This window comes from Platichthys flesus, chromosome 7 (assembly GCF_949316205.1).
Source record: "Platichthys flesus chromosome 7, fPlaFle2.1, whole genome shotgun sequence".
NCBI lineage: Eukaryota > Metazoa > Chordata > Actinopteri > Pleuronectiformes > Pleuronectidae > Platichthys > Platichthys flesus.
In genome coordinates, this window is record NC_084951.1 from 19,702,282 (window position 1) to 19,718,160 (window position 15,879).

Sequence of the window (15,879 nt, forward strand, 5' to 3'; positions counted from 1 at the left end):
TTAAACATGTCAGAATGTTTATAAACCATACATTTTCTGCATTTTGTTTTCCAAGACTAAAGTTTTTTATTTATATGAATAGTTAGTAGTTGCTTATGTGTATCTACTGATCGTTAGCTTTACTTTATGCAATTACTCTGTTTCATATTAACAGTTTAATTTGAGGAAATAGATTATTATTTTAAATGCTTGTATGTATGTTGGTCCCATATATCCCAATCAAATAAACATTTCAACTGTGTGAATTTTCATTTTAAAAGCATCAAAATTAAATGCTGTTTTCAAGCTGGTGAGCCAAGAACCGGAAAAACTATTAACTGTGTATCCTGATAAAAATGAACACAGCTCAGTCCACATGAGTAGATGTAAACACTGAAGTGTGAGGAAAACAGTATGTGGCAGCAGACTGGACGAGTGTGGAGAGTTTTCCTGGAACGATGGAGACGGAGGAGCGGGCAGAGTCCGTGCAGGGGTTTGTAAAGGCCCTCTAGGAGTAGATGGTGATGACCTCACGTCCACCTCCACGCACAAGGAGGACCCGATTGAGACCCTCAGTAAGAACCTCCAGGAACTCCATGTCTGAGAGACATAGTGAAGGAATCGTTTTTTAACTTGCACACAATATGTTATTACAACGTGGAGTTTCAACAATAGTGTTTCCCAAACCTTTTACTCTGACGTACCATCACAGGGGCTGAGATGAAGAGTATTCAGCTGCAACATGCAACTTCATCACTAGATGTCACTAAATTCCACAAAATGAACCTTTGACACTATCAAGTATATAGGTGGAGGTTGTTGAAATATTTGTTTAATCAGGCAAGGTTACTTTGGACAAATATGCATTTGTTGAGTCTCATGCTACTGAAGTGCTTTAATGTTAATATACAAAAACCTGTTCTGTCCTCATCTTTATAATACCAGTTTTTCTGCGACTTATTCCGATATTGGTTTTGTTGTTTTTATTGTGTTCGTGTTGTGAGTTTTTTATGCAGCAAAAATAATTTCCGGATCTGACGACACAAAGGTTAATGAAAGAGAGCAGGTGCAGGATACAGTTCTCGTTGCCCACACGGTTCTTCGGTGGCCCGGGCATGTTGAGCAGGACGAGTTTCGCCTCCTTGGACTTCTTCGTGATGACCTCATTGAGCCGCATTGCTGTGTGCATGCGTCTCACATCCGTCTGGTTCCTGATGGAAGAAATATCAGGTCACCCTTTGGTTTATAAATCAGTGTGTCTGCTACTGAAGCCACTAAAAATGTGGATACTTACAGGTGCTCCCATTCCCTGAAGCAGCATGTTTGGTGGAGAATAACAATAATATTACATATGGGTCATGTGCTCGTAGGAAGCTGCAGTTGTTTGTGGTTCAGGTTCAAAGTTTTGTTTGTCACATGCACAGGAACACAACGTATCCCCTCTCACTTTGGAACATGGGTCGATAGGCACAAATATTTACCACTGACCCGTGTACTTGTGTGTAGGTCATGTGTCTTGTGTGCTCACTGTGCAGCAGTTTGACTTACGGCTTCATGTTGAAGAGGTCCCTTCCTGACTCTGGGTTCGCTGCTGGTTGGTTCCTCCCCTTGTCCGCAGCCTTGTTGTCAGTCCAAGGGGCAGCCCCCCCTGCAGGTGACATGGGGCTTGTGGGGCTCGTTGGGCTTGTGGGGCTGGTCGGCGTTGAGGCGTTCCTGCTGTGGATCAGCTGGACCTGTTTTGAGTTGGAGACAGCCACAGACTGAGACAAAGACACCATGACATGACAGCGTGACAGGGTGAGAGAGAGGAAAGAGACACCTGTCAGTAAAGATGGAAGTGTGGAAGGCGGTCGGCAGTGGGAAATCACAGAGAGGCCACTGGGAAGAGTGAAGCATTGCTGTGATGGCCATTTTGTGATTAGACAAACCATGTCACATCTCAAAAAATAATAAAAAAGTTTCTGCCCAAGCTGGAGCACAGAGAAACATCAGGTGCAACAGGACGGATGTAGTCCAAATAAACAGGTTAATGCCCTAATATAAGGATGAATAATGGGATAAATATCATGTCATATTTCAAACTGAAAAAACTGAAAGCTTAAAATCAAATAAATAAGGTTTCGCAAGATGAAAAAAATATAAAAATGATGTTTCAGAGATTTTTAATTCTAGTTCAGCCTCTCCAAACATTGCACAAACTTTCAAAACTAAGTTCAAAACATGCAAAACCTTCTTTTTTGGGGGTGAAACAAGAGATTAAAAAAAAAAACGGACGTCACGTCTTCACTTCCTCTCTGGCTGAGGGTCTGTTGATGCACGGTGAATGTTTCAAACACAGTTTCAACCTTTTTTCGGTTTTAAATTGGGACATGATATTCATCCCACACGAAGGCAGCGTTACCTCCTCTTCAGGTTTCTCTGCCAGGCTGGTTCCCTCCTCAGTGCTGTGCTGGGAATGTAACTTCGGCTGGTTTTTACGTCGGATGGAGCCACGGGATGAATCCGTTATGCTCTGGATCTAAAGTTGTGAGAAAAAAAAGAAGAAGAAAGAAGCGGAGGAGATTTAATTTGTAATTTCCCTGTGGAAAACAAGTCCAGACACAACCACCTTATTGTGAAGGGGATTCCCAGCTCCAGAGCAGAGACAGTGATAATTACAAGTCTAAAATAACATCATGTTGTTAACTAATGATTAATTCTTGCTTACCTCTCTCTCCTTCTCATTCTTGGTCAGATGCATTTGTTTGAGGATCTGTGACCGTTGCTCCATCACCAGTGTCTTCTCATAGGTGTAGGCCGAGATGTCGCCCTCAAGCTTAAAAGTGGAAAAACATGTTAAAACATATCAGGTGTTGGAAAAAAAGAAAACATGGTTGTACAGATGAAAGTAGATTTTATATAAATTAAAAAGTATTAAATTAAAAATATGGTAGAATCCTCTCCTGTCTTTGTGATGGCAGACAATGTGTCAGACGAGGGTCTCACCATCTCCACCACCTCCACCTCAGCCTCGATACGCAGGTGATACAGGAAGGTGATGAGGTCTTTCTTCATCTGGATACTGTTGTCATCCATCTGAGCGACTGTGAAAATGCGCATCTTGCACTTCCTCCAAACCTTCGACACAAAACGGGAACAGTCACGGACAAAATGTTCTCACTGCTCTCTTTTACCCTCCGTGTCTTTCTGAACTCGTGTAGATAATTTGCGAAAAAGTTTCATCAGTCATGTGAAATCTTCTCAGACAGAGAAATTCTTTTTGAGTCTTGTTTCCCACCTTGTGTTGGCGCAGCAGGAAGGGCAGGAGCATGAGCATGCCTCCGTCGTGGACGATCCACCACACATCGATGTGGCCCTCGGTGAAGCGCTCTCCGTTGGACGGGTAGCTGGAGATGTTCTTAGGAACCAACAAGGCCAGACTGGCTACAGTTGTCTCTCTGACCACCTCTGAAACATGACAAGACAATTGATTTGTGAAAAATAGCATCTGGGAAAAATAACTCCTGCAGTTTATTCAACTCTCAACAAGGGTTAAAGAAAAAGTTTAGTTAAAAGAATCTTATGATCTAAACTGAGAGAATCTTACAAATATTTTCAATAGAGCGTCAGTGGAAGATTCATGGAAGCTAGATGATAGATCTAAGGGATAAAACTAGTTTGTTGCTCGGTTCTTTTACGAAGAAACCCCTTCCAGTGAGACATGCTCAATAATCGTTCAGGTTAGTGATTCACTTCTTCTAATATCAAAATCAGATGTTGACCGGCTGAAGAGAGCAATCGCTCAACAATCAACAGATTTACCAATAAAGTTCCTGAATTGCTGGTGGTACTCGGGCTGCTTCCAGTAGCGGGGCCAGCTGACCATTACTGTGTTGTGCTTCAGGCCTCCCAGTCCTCCGATCTGGATCAGGTGGGACGTCCCGTCTCGCAGGTTGGAGGAGATGACCACCTGGGAGAAACCCTTCACTTTCTCCGTCTCCATCAGCTTACGCAGAGACTGTAGAGACACAAAGTGAGTGAGCGTGTGATGAAAACACTGGTCATTATGGAACTGGCTGTGTGGTGAACAAGGGGTAGTGTGTGTGTGTTGAGGATGAAGGAAAACTGTTCGAACCTGGTCGGCCCTCTGAGACTCAGTGTAGTTGTCGAGGAAGGTCCCATGAACTGAGGTACCAACGATCGTCAGACCTTTTCCCGCTTTCAGCTGATTGGCCAGAGACAGGAGACGAGGCTGCTCTACATTCTGCTCGGCGTCAACACTCAACAGAACCAGGATCTGAGGTCTGACAATAAAAAATAATAGAGCAGCAGGTCAGTGAAACAAGAGATTAAAAAATATCTCAAAATATGACTTTACAGCCGAATTGAAACCACAGCAGTGGCTGTCTGGCTCAGTGTGATGTCATTTCATGCAAAGTTTGTTAGGCTCCATCCAAAAGAAATTTAGTAGAAATTATGCAAAATCACATCACCAAACAACAATTACATGTCATTTAGCTGACACTTTTATCCAAAGCAACTTACATTTATTTTAGAACACTCATCATTTTATGAGGGGCCATCTAGGGGTTCAGTATCTTGCCAAGGACACTTACGCATGCAGATGGGATAGAGTGGGATTCGAACCTGCAACCTTCTTGTTGCAGAGCACCCGCTCTATCCCCTAGGCCACGCTCTCCCCAATATGAAAGTTCCAATAAATAAGGAACACTAATTCTCCCTCTTGGCGTCTGAGTTTTCCCCCCAAAGTAGAACTGAAGACAAGCGATCGTCGGGGGATGATAGGTGTTTATAAGATGATAAGATGAATTGAGTTGAACTTAAAGTGTGAGTGTTAAACTGTAGAAGATGGAGCTGACCCACCTCCAGTTCTTGGTGTGTGGTGGTCCCTCCTCCAGCCTCATGAGAGCGAAGCGAGCGGCGCTAAGCGAGATGCCACGTATCCCATCACCCCACTCCTTCTCAGCTCTGATACACAACACAATCGGGGTTAGTGTGTGATATACCATATGAAAACTACAAATACATTAATATTATACAAATAAAACAACAGAAAAATTGTAGTTGTCAAAAACTGAAAAACAGAGTGAAAATGTAGCTTTTACAATCGTACGTCCAATGCTGTCGTGATGATGACTTACCCGCGGAACTCAATGTATTTGTAGATGCAGGAGGCGATGACCATGGCAATAATGGCGTAAAACCAGGAGCAGATGAACATCAGCGACAGGCACAAACTCATACCCAGGAAAGACAGAGCCCTGTGGGGGGGGGGGGGGGGGGGGTGGGGGGGGGGGGGGGCAGGATGTCACACGTCCAGTCAAACTGTGAGTTTTTCTTTCAGCTTCATTCTGCTGGCTGCTGCACATCGATGACACCAGCTTGTAGACAGGAATTTTATGAGATGTGTACAGCAGTTCTTGAAAGTCCAGCCAGCCAGGCTTCAGCTGCCGACGGTGATTCACGTGCAGCACAAGCATCATCGGCAAATTTAATCTTACCGCTGTTCCTAAAAGCTGATGCTGCAAATTTTTACCTGTTGAAATTTGTATGATATGCAAGCTGGGTGGTTTGTCTTCTAGCAAGAAGTTAAAGCCTGAAATTGAACTCTGCAAAACATTGCTCTGTTAATATCTGGAAAATGCATCATCATATGTGTGAGATCTTCTCTGATGCTCCTCTGACGTTTTCCCTGTGTGTATCGAGTGTCGTTAAACACTGACACAAACTCACCAGTGGTAGAACTTGAAGCGCGGCCTCCAGTTTGGCGTCCTCAGCAATGTCTGCAGCGCACATGCCAAGTTGACGAACATGTAGCACATCAAGAAGAACCTATAGGAAGAGAGGGAGAAAGGATGACGAGAAAATAGAAAGAAAGAAACACAGTCAGATGGCTGATCTACAGTGTGTGTGTGTGTGTGTGTGTGTGTTCGGGAATGAATGTATAGCGATGAACTTACATGGAGAGGATGGGTGCGACTGAATCCAGGGAGGCGATGATGATGCCAATCTCACAGATGCTGGCTGTGAGCAGGAGGGCCCAGGTGGGCTCTCCATTTTCTTTGCCATGGCCAAACACCTGCAGCAGCATCAAATCATATCCAACTTTATTGGTATTATTTACATTTTCGATTTGGGCCATGCATATAATGTGCCAGAACACATGGACAAACACAGAATGTCATTGATTTGTTGAATACACTGGAGACTGTTTTCTCCAAGCTAAACGTAGCCTCAAGTGAACAAATAAAGCCTCTAGCTAAGGCTGATGCAACATATGATTGAGAAATATACTTCTGTTTTATAGGCAGACATGTTTTTAATGTTACCGAACCATTCTTCTTCAAACCTGAATAAAAGATTAGTTTTAAGAAAATAAAACATTCCTGTTAATTCACAAAATGTATCATCCACCTTCAAAATCAAATGAAACTCTACAGTCCATTGAGTAATGCATGATCTACTCTTTATAAACATATCTATTCTCTCCCGTTTAATAATAATGTTTGTTTCTGCAGCTCAGGGCGACAAATTTCTGCTTTTATAGATGAATCTGAACTCTACTCACTCTGAGAAATGGGATGATGCCGTCCCTTGAGATGGCCTGCAGCAGACGTGGAGCTCCCGTCAGACTCTGGAGTCCAGCTCCGCACGTGGAAAAGAAGGAGCCAATCACAATGACCCACGGAGACGGCCACGCCAGCGTACCAATCACCAGGTTACCGCTGACCCCTTCACCAAACCTGTGTAGTGAAATTAACAGTAAACAACTGACAAACCCACTGCCAGTAATTTACTGTTAATCTACACAAACAATATTTTTAAATGTTGCTATTAAAACTGGGCTAATTTCATAACCAAGTAGCGTAACAAATAATCATTCATCACAATAAATGCTAAATTAAACTCTCAATAAAAAACAGAGGAGTAAAAAGTACAATATTTACTTCTGAATTGTAGTGAAATATAAGTAAAGTGCATCTGAAGTAATGTACAATGGAAAAACTCAAGTACAAGAAGTCATGTATTGGCCTATGCTTCAATATATTTAACGAACTTGTTAAACAATTGAATACTTACTTATCCCTGAGGACAACTCCTTCTATACAGGCACCAAACAGCACCACACTGGATATGTCTGGCATTAACATTGTTAAGGAATACGTTGTGATAACATGAAAAAGTCAAAGTGCTCAACCATTATTTTCTGAGGCTCACAGTTTCTTTCTAAGGTCTGGGCTCGGTGAAGGATACACACAGTAGAAGTGGTGGTGATGGCTGCGATGGTGCCGATGGGAATCGACTTCTGAGCATCACGCAGGTCGCCGGAGCGGTTGGAGCCGGCCATGATGCCTGAGAGCGTAGGGACATGAATCATCAGGAGGCTCTTAGCTTTTGATTTATTTTTGTCTTTGAAGAATAAACCCTGAGGAACTCTTATTCCACCGTTGAGAACCCAAACGTTTCATGCTTTGCTCTGGGGACTCAGAGCAACAGCTGCTCAACATTAAAAAAGAACGATGAGGTGTCAGAGGTGAGAGGGTCGGTCGTAAAAGATGGAGCGAGGCCGCTCTGGAATTTATCAACTGTCAAACTTTAGATTTAGGGGGAAAGGAAGCTGCAATCTGCAACTTTACCTGCAGATGTCACCAAATCCTTTCAGAGGGCCTGTGTGATGCTAACCTGTGACAGATGGGAAGTATATCCCCACCAGCAGGGTGAAGAAGCTACTGATGTCAGCCAGGACGTAGCGGTTCGAGGTGGTGGTGGGACTGTCCGGATCCGCATCTGAGACAAGGCCGCGCTTTTCCAGGAAAACCCCTTTTTCTAGGTAGTTACCAAACAGGTTTTCTGAAAGGGAGAAAGAGAGCATCTGATCCTTTTGCCACATTGACGAGGATCATGGGTAACTGTCATTTGTGTTGATCTCTTACCAGCCAGGATGCCGCTCGTGACCCCCGGGATGCCCTGTATCTCGGTGACGTTGTTGTTGAGGAAGTATTCATCACACGTGGCATTGAGGGAGTCGGAATCACAGAAGGACCTCCACAGTTTGGTGGTGAAAGTTTCATTGTCAATTTCAATGACCTTTGCACACACGTCGTATCCTTTGGAGAGAAGGGTTCGATTCCCCAGCAGGCAGACGCTGCAAAGAAAGTCAACAAAAGCATCCTTGACATAACGCTGTTAAGTAGATGATGGAGAAGTTTTTCCCTTAGTACAGCGTTTACTACATCGAGCAAATGGACATTAAGATTTATTTATCCCAAACACATGCACAGACACACTCATGCAATTGTAGGGAAATGTAACCTCTGCTTTTGACCCATCTGGTGCAGGACACACAGAGCAGTGTGCAACCATATACTGCGCCCGGGGAGCAGATGTTGGGGGAGTAAGGTGCCTTGCTCAGGGGCACTAGACAGGGTAGGGAGAATCTTCTTGGATTTTTGGACAGATCAATCCAGGTTCGTCTTTTTGTTTTTTCTCCGTGGAGTCGAACCAGAGACCTTTTCTGCCCATAGTCCACCGCCTCTCCCCAAAACCAAGAAAAGCTAAAAATCTTGACCAGTGAATCAAGTCACTTACGGGAAGACAGGGGGGTTGATGGCGGTCTTGATGACTCCAGCGTAAACAGACAGGATGGAGAGGATGACACAGGCCAGGAAGACCAGTGCCAACTTGTTCACATATTTCACCCCGACAAACACCACCAGCGACATGAAGCTCAGGACGATGGTGCCGTACACCCGCATGTTGTTGAGGAGTGCCGCCTCCGCCTCCGCCCCCTCCAGACCCTCAATCTGGAAGATGGCTGCCTGAGGAATGATATAAATCTGAGAGGATGGAAGATGGAGGGATGAAGGTGGAAGGAGGAGATGTAGAGGGAAAAAGACGAGATGGTGTGGAGCATGGTCGAAAAGAGTGGAAATTATAATGATGGAATATTAAAACACCGTAAACTGGTGCTATTGAATGGTTCTATGTTTGGTCTCTAAAGTAAAACTGTAAAGTTTTGAATCTTGGGTCCAGTAGGCTGATAGATTCCTTCACAGTGAGAAATGAATTGGTCACGTAAGTATTGTTCTGTTAAAAAAAACGATACCCATCAAGCCCAACGTGTGTTATTTGATAATTAAGGCGACTTACCAGCAGAATTTCGATGCAGCCAAGGATGTACATGGCACCTGCGAAAGTCGTCCCCAAGTAGAAGCAGATCCCAACAGCTCCACCGAACTCAGGCCCCAGTGAGCGAGAGATCATGTAATATGAACCTCCAGCTATGAGACACACATAGACACACAGGAGTCACCGTTCTGAACTGTTCTGTCACACACACACACACACACACACACACACACACACACACACACACAGACACACACACACACACACACACATACACACACACACACACACACACACACACACACACACACACACACACACACACACACACACACACTCAGACGTCAACTCACCTGGTACAACTCCATTTGTGGCGATGGCACTCATGGAGATGGCTGTGAGCATGGTCTGAGAAAACAAGGGTTACAGGAGCGTGAGATGCTACAGGTGGACGTTAACTAAAATCCAACATGGCTGACGGCAAGACCTCGATGATCCGAGGGAGTGAGCGGAGAGTAAACATCCAGCAGCACCAGAGTCTGACTCAGCGGGTCACCACCAACTGCTCATCACCGTGATGACTACGGCTGGTTAGACACATTCTGTCATGTCATGTTATACTGTCTGCTGCAGCTGGAGGTAAAAAGGAACTGATTACTTTTACTGGCTTATTTCAAGGTACCTGCACAGAGTGGAGGAGGAAGTACTCCATTATTTTACTACTAGAAGTAAAAGTACAAATAAATAGAAAAATGGAAAATTAATAGGACAACATTAACTCTTATTATTGAGTACATCTTGGTTATTGTATTATGCAGTCTAATGTCACCTGCCAGCTCTGATTGGATCACTGATCAAATTCCCTTTTGTCTATTTTGATATTAGAAATAATATGAACATGTAAAACAATGCAGTGTAAAAAGGTGTCGGAGTAGAAAGTACAGATATTTGCTGACATATGTAATAAAAGCGATACCTGAAAAGAAACCTACTTAAGTACAGTACAGATACATGACCAGTATTCTTCAGTACAGTAACAAAGTAAACACAATTTGGGTCATCCCATTACTACCTGCACTCAAGTACTTCCATATACTCAAATACATTAGTTTTCAAAGGGATCTGATTTTTGCCAGATGGTCGACCACTGAAAAATCTTTTGAACTAATGGATGGATGGATTGAACATTTTTGCAGAAGTTTCCTCAGCTGCCCCAATGAGCTTCACATGTCTGAAGACACCATCGACAGCTGGATGGACCCATTACACTATTTATGTCTGGCTGAACTGGGATAAGTAAAACCCCTGACTTTTCATCTCGCACCATAATAAAAGAATAACGAGATTCACATCAATCTTATATATATCATGAACGATTGATATTCCTTTGAAAAATGTTTATACATGGATGCGGACTGAGCAGCATGTGATATATTCCATGATGGGAATAAGGCAGTGGTGCAGTGTTAGTGGGTTTATTGGCGATCTGCCTCATGCCGGGATTTACTATGTCACCTTCAGCATCTGTGCAATTCTAATTATGAGTGTACCACCTGTTCAACAGTACAGTTCAACAGCCTGTGGTTTAATCACGCACTATCCCCATGTGCCGAGGCACCAGTTTACATTGAAATAATCTTGCAGATGGAATATTTGTGTTTTAAATATTTGAAATGTAACATCTGTTTTCGGAGCGAACAGGGGTCGAGTTGCACAACCAACGGACGACAGCAGGGAAATGAGCACTTTTACTCACTGTGGAGCAACACATAAAGACGATTATGAAGGAGCCGAAGACGCCTCCAACCCCGACCATCCAGGTCATCCGTAGGAAAAGGATCACCCCAAAGATGTTCTGGATGCACGGCAAGTACACCCCCATCAGAGTGCCAAGCTGTGGAGCCTGGAAAACACAACACGTCAAACCTGGGAAATAATGAGTTTCCCATTGAGCTCATTATAATAAAGGGGTCAACTCGGGTCATTTGTACTTTGTGGTTAAAATTCATGACATTCCGTTCAAGTCTTTCATTAGGAACAAACAGTTTTATCATTTTAAAACACAAAGAGTCTTCTTTGAGTGATCTCTGTGATAAAAGTATGTACTTTCCTCAATTGTCTCTGTGTCTCTCAGTAAATCTGCTTGTAGCTTTAATATGGAAATGATTTGCTTTGAGGTGCTGGATCAGTTAATAAAGGTATGTGTGTGACTGGCAGCAAACTCAAACTTTCTCTTGTATTAAATATCTACACACATCGTTCCATTTATTACGCACTTTAAAAAAAGTATCTACCAACAATAAAAGCTAAAGCCTGGCATCTGATTTTGAAAAAGATGAACGCCTCTTTTAATAATTCATTCATCGCTGCACTTGGTGACAGCTGCGGCCAGGATATGTAATCATAAACTGTTTGTATCAATAACAAAAAGTGAAGGTGACATGAAGAAACCATCAAGTCCCTGTTTGTCCTTCAGACACATTGAGGGGTTGCCGTTGAAAGGTGACTCGGTCTGACCCTCACTCTGCAAGACAAGTGTCCTCTGACTGACAGGTCACTGAGGTCTCATTTGTGTTCAAATACACAAAACAAATCTTGATGCTATGCATGATTCATCTGTTGGTTATTATTTGAAATGTAATATTGATCAATAAGTTAGATTTTAAATTTACCCCAATTAAGTTTGCTACTCTCACTCTGAGCAAATTCATGATTTCACTGATTCTATTTAAGTATTAATAATATATTTTAAAGTTCCTTAGAATAGAGTGTATATTTAACCTCAACATGCAGAGGAGGAGGAAGAACGTCTTTCAGACCTGAGTAGTGTCTGCATTCCAACTCCATACAGCCTCAACTTGATCAATAATGCAGATTGTCATTATCTATTCCCCTTGTGATCTTTCTGCATGATTTTGCTTTCTGCTTTTGTCTTAATACGATAATTGATTTGATGAAAACTGATCACTCTCCTCTCCTAATAAATAGCACATGTAACCTCTGGGTCAAACCACTGCAGTTTGAGAGTCGCACTGTTTCACACAATACTTTACCTTGACAGGTTTTTTGGATGGACGTGCCCCCTCCTCATTGTACTCTTCTTCTTCATGCTCTTTGCTTCCTGTTGGCAGATTGGAGTAATTGGCCAGACTGCCCAGCAGAGAGGAGACCATTGGACTGGTATCCATCTCCTCCTGTAACACACATACGCAGAAAAACACAGTGATGACAACAGTAGAAGGTGGTGTCACACTGGTACGCCAGCATATTTGTCTATTTGTTACTGCGCCCACCTCAAACAGAGCCATGTTCTTGCCGTCATACTGCTGGCTCTTCTCCGCATCGCTGGCTGCGCTGCTGTTGATGAAAGGACTGTTCTCTTTGGGGTTACCATCACCTGAAACACCAAAGACACCAACCAGCAGATTCAGAGCTGACTCTTCTTCTCTGACAGCAACTCACACACACACACACACACACATACACATGCACACACTATGGTGACTGTGGAGAGGAAAAAACACTTTCTTTTTAGGTTTACAGCTGTTAGTATATCATGTTGTACATTTGGTCTTTTTTGGGGCTGAATAATTCATTGGTAGCAGACGATTGACTGATTTACTCTGAGTTTGTGCTTTAACCAGGATATTTATTGAGGGACTAAAAAAAATACAGCTTTTGTTCCAATTTGACCCAATCACATTTTTCAAATGAGAAATGACAATGTGCTGTCTGTGTTTTGAATACAAGTCTGACAAGTCTGACAGAATTCTGAGCATTTAGGAACTCTTTCATCACTGTGACAAATCCCTTTACCTCAGAAACAACAAGAGCCCTGCAGAATAATGAATGCATAAATGTGTCTCCTCTTATATCTTGGAGTGCAGTAACATTTAGCCTGTTATAGAAAAAAGCAACATGAGGTGGCGACCTGTTGCGCCAGCTGTTTCAAAGCAGTACAGTTTAGTTGAAGATTCCAATTGCCATAAGGTGCAGAACTATTATACAAATTATCTCTAAAGCAAAGGGAGTCAAATGGCAGCTAAACCGCTTTCACACAGCAGATAATCCTTTAAACGACTGACCGGCCTCAAAAAGAGACATTGCCTGTCAAATTAGATTAGAAAACCTTTCATTTTTATGTCGTTTTGAGTTTGCATTGGACTGTTGGAAATTCTTCAAGACCAAAGTTCATTCATTTTATTAAAGAAAACACTAGTAGTCCTATTTGAGTTGCAGTTTGACAGCTGCAGTGTATGATTGCATCTGATACGCAGTAAGATTGATCCCAGACGGGAGAACTGACAGTAATGGACATAGCTGTCTTATACCTGTTTTGATGAGTCAACTTTAACATTGAGACCGACAGCAGGACTTTTATTTCTACTCTGAGATATGACCCAGATTATGACGAAGCACCACCTGAGTGTTCTGTAATCCATCCTGGTTTTTACATCTGCATTTAAAGCTCATTTCTGCTCTTGGCTTAGAGGGAAATCAGCTTTTAAAAATTGCAATTTCACCATGTTACATTAAAGCTGTGTGTGTGTTTCACTCTGTGCAAGTTTCCGGAAATATGTCAAACATATTTTCTGTACAAGAAGTTCATATTCTCTCATGGGACGTACAAGCCCCCCCCCCCCCCCTAATCAGAACCATATTTACAACAGACCCGTAATGTTAACAGAGTAATCAACCATTTACAGGCTGGACCATAACAAACATCAGTTGTGTGTTTCTGTCCTGGAAACCACACCTCCCTCATCTGCCTTCAGTGCAGACTCCAGGTGGAACCAGCCAGAGCCCTCACTCAAAAGAAAACCATGAAGGGCAGAGTTGTTTAAAGTTAAGATACGCTTTTTTGCCTCTTTGTAGGAACGGTGGGGGCCTTTAGCATGTCTGTGTCGGGGCTGCCCCTTTGTCCTCATGATTTTCTAACCTCAGTATGAAGTCTGTCAGTATTACATTAGGTCTAATTTCCATATTTTCACCACTGTGCACATGGTTTCAGCTGAGATCTTTGTTGACAGCAAGTGGTCAAAAATATGCTACATATTCTTATGTTCAAAGAAAGAACGGCATAAATTATGAACATCTGGAGCAAAGCTGGAAGTCAGGTGATGTTATAAAGCCATGGTCTGCAGAGAAAGGAGGTTGGAGGTGAAAACATATGACTATAACAGAGATGATTACTCAAGTACAGTTGAATATACAGATACAACAATCTTTCCCTGACCTTGACAGTGTTTATTATTGTAACCACGATGCAAACAACAATGAAGTATTCATTTTAACACAAACCACCATGTTTCCCAAAACATAACGTTTTCTGTTTAACCCTCAACCAAACAATAACCCCAGTGTCGACACATCATACAACCAGGAGACACTTTTTTGGATGACACAGACAGTTGGTGTTCTCTTGCTGATTGAGGCGTCAAAATCAACAATATTTCCAGACAAAAAAACACATTGTTTCAAGATTAAAATTAACTAAATTCAATATAGGAGAAAAAAGTTTCACCAGAGCTGAAGAGTGAGGAAAATAAAGTTTCCATTGCCTTTCCATTCACAGAGGCATGATGAAGTTCAGTTCTCTGCAAAACAAGAATCTTTTTTTTACACCCAAACAACCAACTGTCCAGAAGCCATAGGCTAAGTGGTTCTTGTGCTAACATAAGGTGACCACATGCAAAGGGATGATATTACTCTTCCAGGAAGAGAGGCCTTCTGGCACAGAACATGTGGAGACGTTCAACTTGCTGCACAGTAGTGATCGTGCATAAGTAAACAACTGTCTAGTGTCACTTCATCCAATTAAACCAGCTCTTTACTGCCCTCTTCTTAAATCCTCCTGCCCTGAGGGGAAAGGGGCCGAGGTCTCAGCTGTTTAAAACTATTGCTTCTTCAGCATGTTGTGGTGTGGGCCAAGGAAGAACCAATCAAATTTTCGATCAAGGATTTGTCCACAGAATATTAAGGGGACTGTTTGGCCTTGGCGGATGTATGCATTGTACTGAGTGACATTCCAGGTCCAAAAATCACACCGCTGTGCTGCATCTCTTGAACCTCCTGGGAATGTTGTGTTTAGACCACAAATTACAGGAACCAAACATTGTGCATCACATTGTATATTCTAATAACTTTCCAAAGCTAACACATATAGAACAGGCCTTGGTGTTACCCTCCCCAACTTCAAGTGTTGTGCATGAACGAACGCAAAAGAACGATGTAGCCTAACCTAAACCAACTAACTCGACTTCGCACTACGTAACCCATCACTCATGGCACACATGTGCAGACCAAACCAGCAACGTATTCCAAGTGTTTTCTTCTCTGGTCAGTGTCTCGGCTCCGAACCGCAGTTGGGAGCTCAGCTCACTGGTCACGGCCGGCCCTGGCAATGTTGGTGCCTTAGGCGAGAGTTCAAATTGGCGCCCCCCAACATACAAACGCAACTGTCAAACAGATGCACACACAGGCAGACAAATTTGTAAGCTATAAAAAACAATAAAAATATATAATAAAAAATATCAAAAGAGTCCTGTACTGATAGCATATCATGTCATGTCGACACAAATAAACATTAATGATGTCCACAATCGGGGTGATTCTTACATCTATATTGTTCTTTCTTCTCCCTCTCTACTTTGCGGTGCTTTCTGAATTGTGCACCTGATAATTTAATCTTTTTTTGATTCATCTTTGACTCTAACTGCAGTCTATCACTGCAGCATGTACGTCAGGGACACACCTGAGGAGGAACCGCAA

At 42.7% G+C, this 15,879-nt stretch overlaps 1 protein-coding gene and 1 long non-coding RNA gene across 2 annotated transcripts in view; one reads left to right on the top strand and one right to left on the bottom strand.

Annotated features, from left to right (window-relative positions):
* The window catches only part of LOC133956607 (solute carrier family 12 member 5-like), a 35,365-nt gene that overhangs the window by 4,860 nt on the left and 14,626 nt on the right, over nucleotides 1-15,879 (bottom strand). Inside the window, exons 2-25 of the mRNA XM_062391799.1 lie at nucleotides 12,402-12,505; nucleotides 12,162-12,302; nucleotides 10,865-11,011; nucleotides 9,462-9,516; nucleotides 9,130-9,260; nucleotides 8,569-8,816; nucleotides 7,914-8,125; nucleotides 7,663-7,830; nucleotides 7,234-7,332; nucleotides 7,060-7,117; nucleotides 6,548-6,722; nucleotides 5,940-6,058; nucleotides 5,713-5,811; nucleotides 5,121-5,240; nucleotides 4,843-4,947; nucleotides 4,094-4,262; nucleotides 3,781-3,976; nucleotides 3,257-3,426; nucleotides 2,965-3,096; nucleotides 2,687-2,794; nucleotides 2,381-2,497; nucleotides 1,528-1,739; nucleotides 1,274-1,288; nucleotides 1,073-1,190 (exon numbers count right to left, since the gene is read on the bottom strand). Coding sequence (XP_062247783.1) covers nucleotides 1,073-1,190; nucleotides 1,274-1,288; nucleotides 1,528-1,739; nucleotides 2,381-2,497; nucleotides 2,687-2,794; nucleotides 2,965-3,096; nucleotides 3,257-3,426; nucleotides 3,781-3,976; nucleotides 4,094-4,262; nucleotides 4,843-4,947; nucleotides 5,121-5,240; nucleotides 5,713-5,811; nucleotides 5,940-6,058; nucleotides 6,548-6,722; nucleotides 7,060-7,117; nucleotides 7,234-7,332; nucleotides 7,663-7,830; nucleotides 7,914-8,125; nucleotides 8,569-8,816; nucleotides 9,130-9,260; nucleotides 9,462-9,516; nucleotides 10,865-11,011; nucleotides 12,162-12,302; nucleotides 12,402-12,505 — 3,218 coding nt within the window. The remainder of the gene's footprint in view (nucleotides 1-1,072; nucleotides 1,191-1,273; nucleotides 1,289-1,527; nucleotides 1,740-2,380; nucleotides 2,498-2,686; nucleotides 2,795-2,964; nucleotides 3,097-3,256; nucleotides 3,427-3,780; nucleotides 3,977-4,093; nucleotides 4,263-4,842; nucleotides 4,948-5,120; nucleotides 5,241-5,712; nucleotides 5,812-5,939; nucleotides 6,059-6,547; nucleotides 6,723-7,059; nucleotides 7,118-7,233; nucleotides 7,333-7,662; nucleotides 7,831-7,913; nucleotides 8,126-8,568; nucleotides 8,817-9,129; nucleotides 9,261-9,461; nucleotides 9,517-10,864; nucleotides 11,012-12,161; nucleotides 12,303-12,401; nucleotides 12,506-15,879) is intronic.
* LOC133956608 (uncharacterized) lies at nucleotides 5,934-8,884 on the top strand. Its single transcript, XR_009921164.1, has 3 exons — nucleotides 5,934-6,697; nucleotides 7,212-7,810; nucleotides 7,917-8,884. It is a non-coding gene; the product is annotated as an uncharacterized LOC133956608 (long non-coding RNA).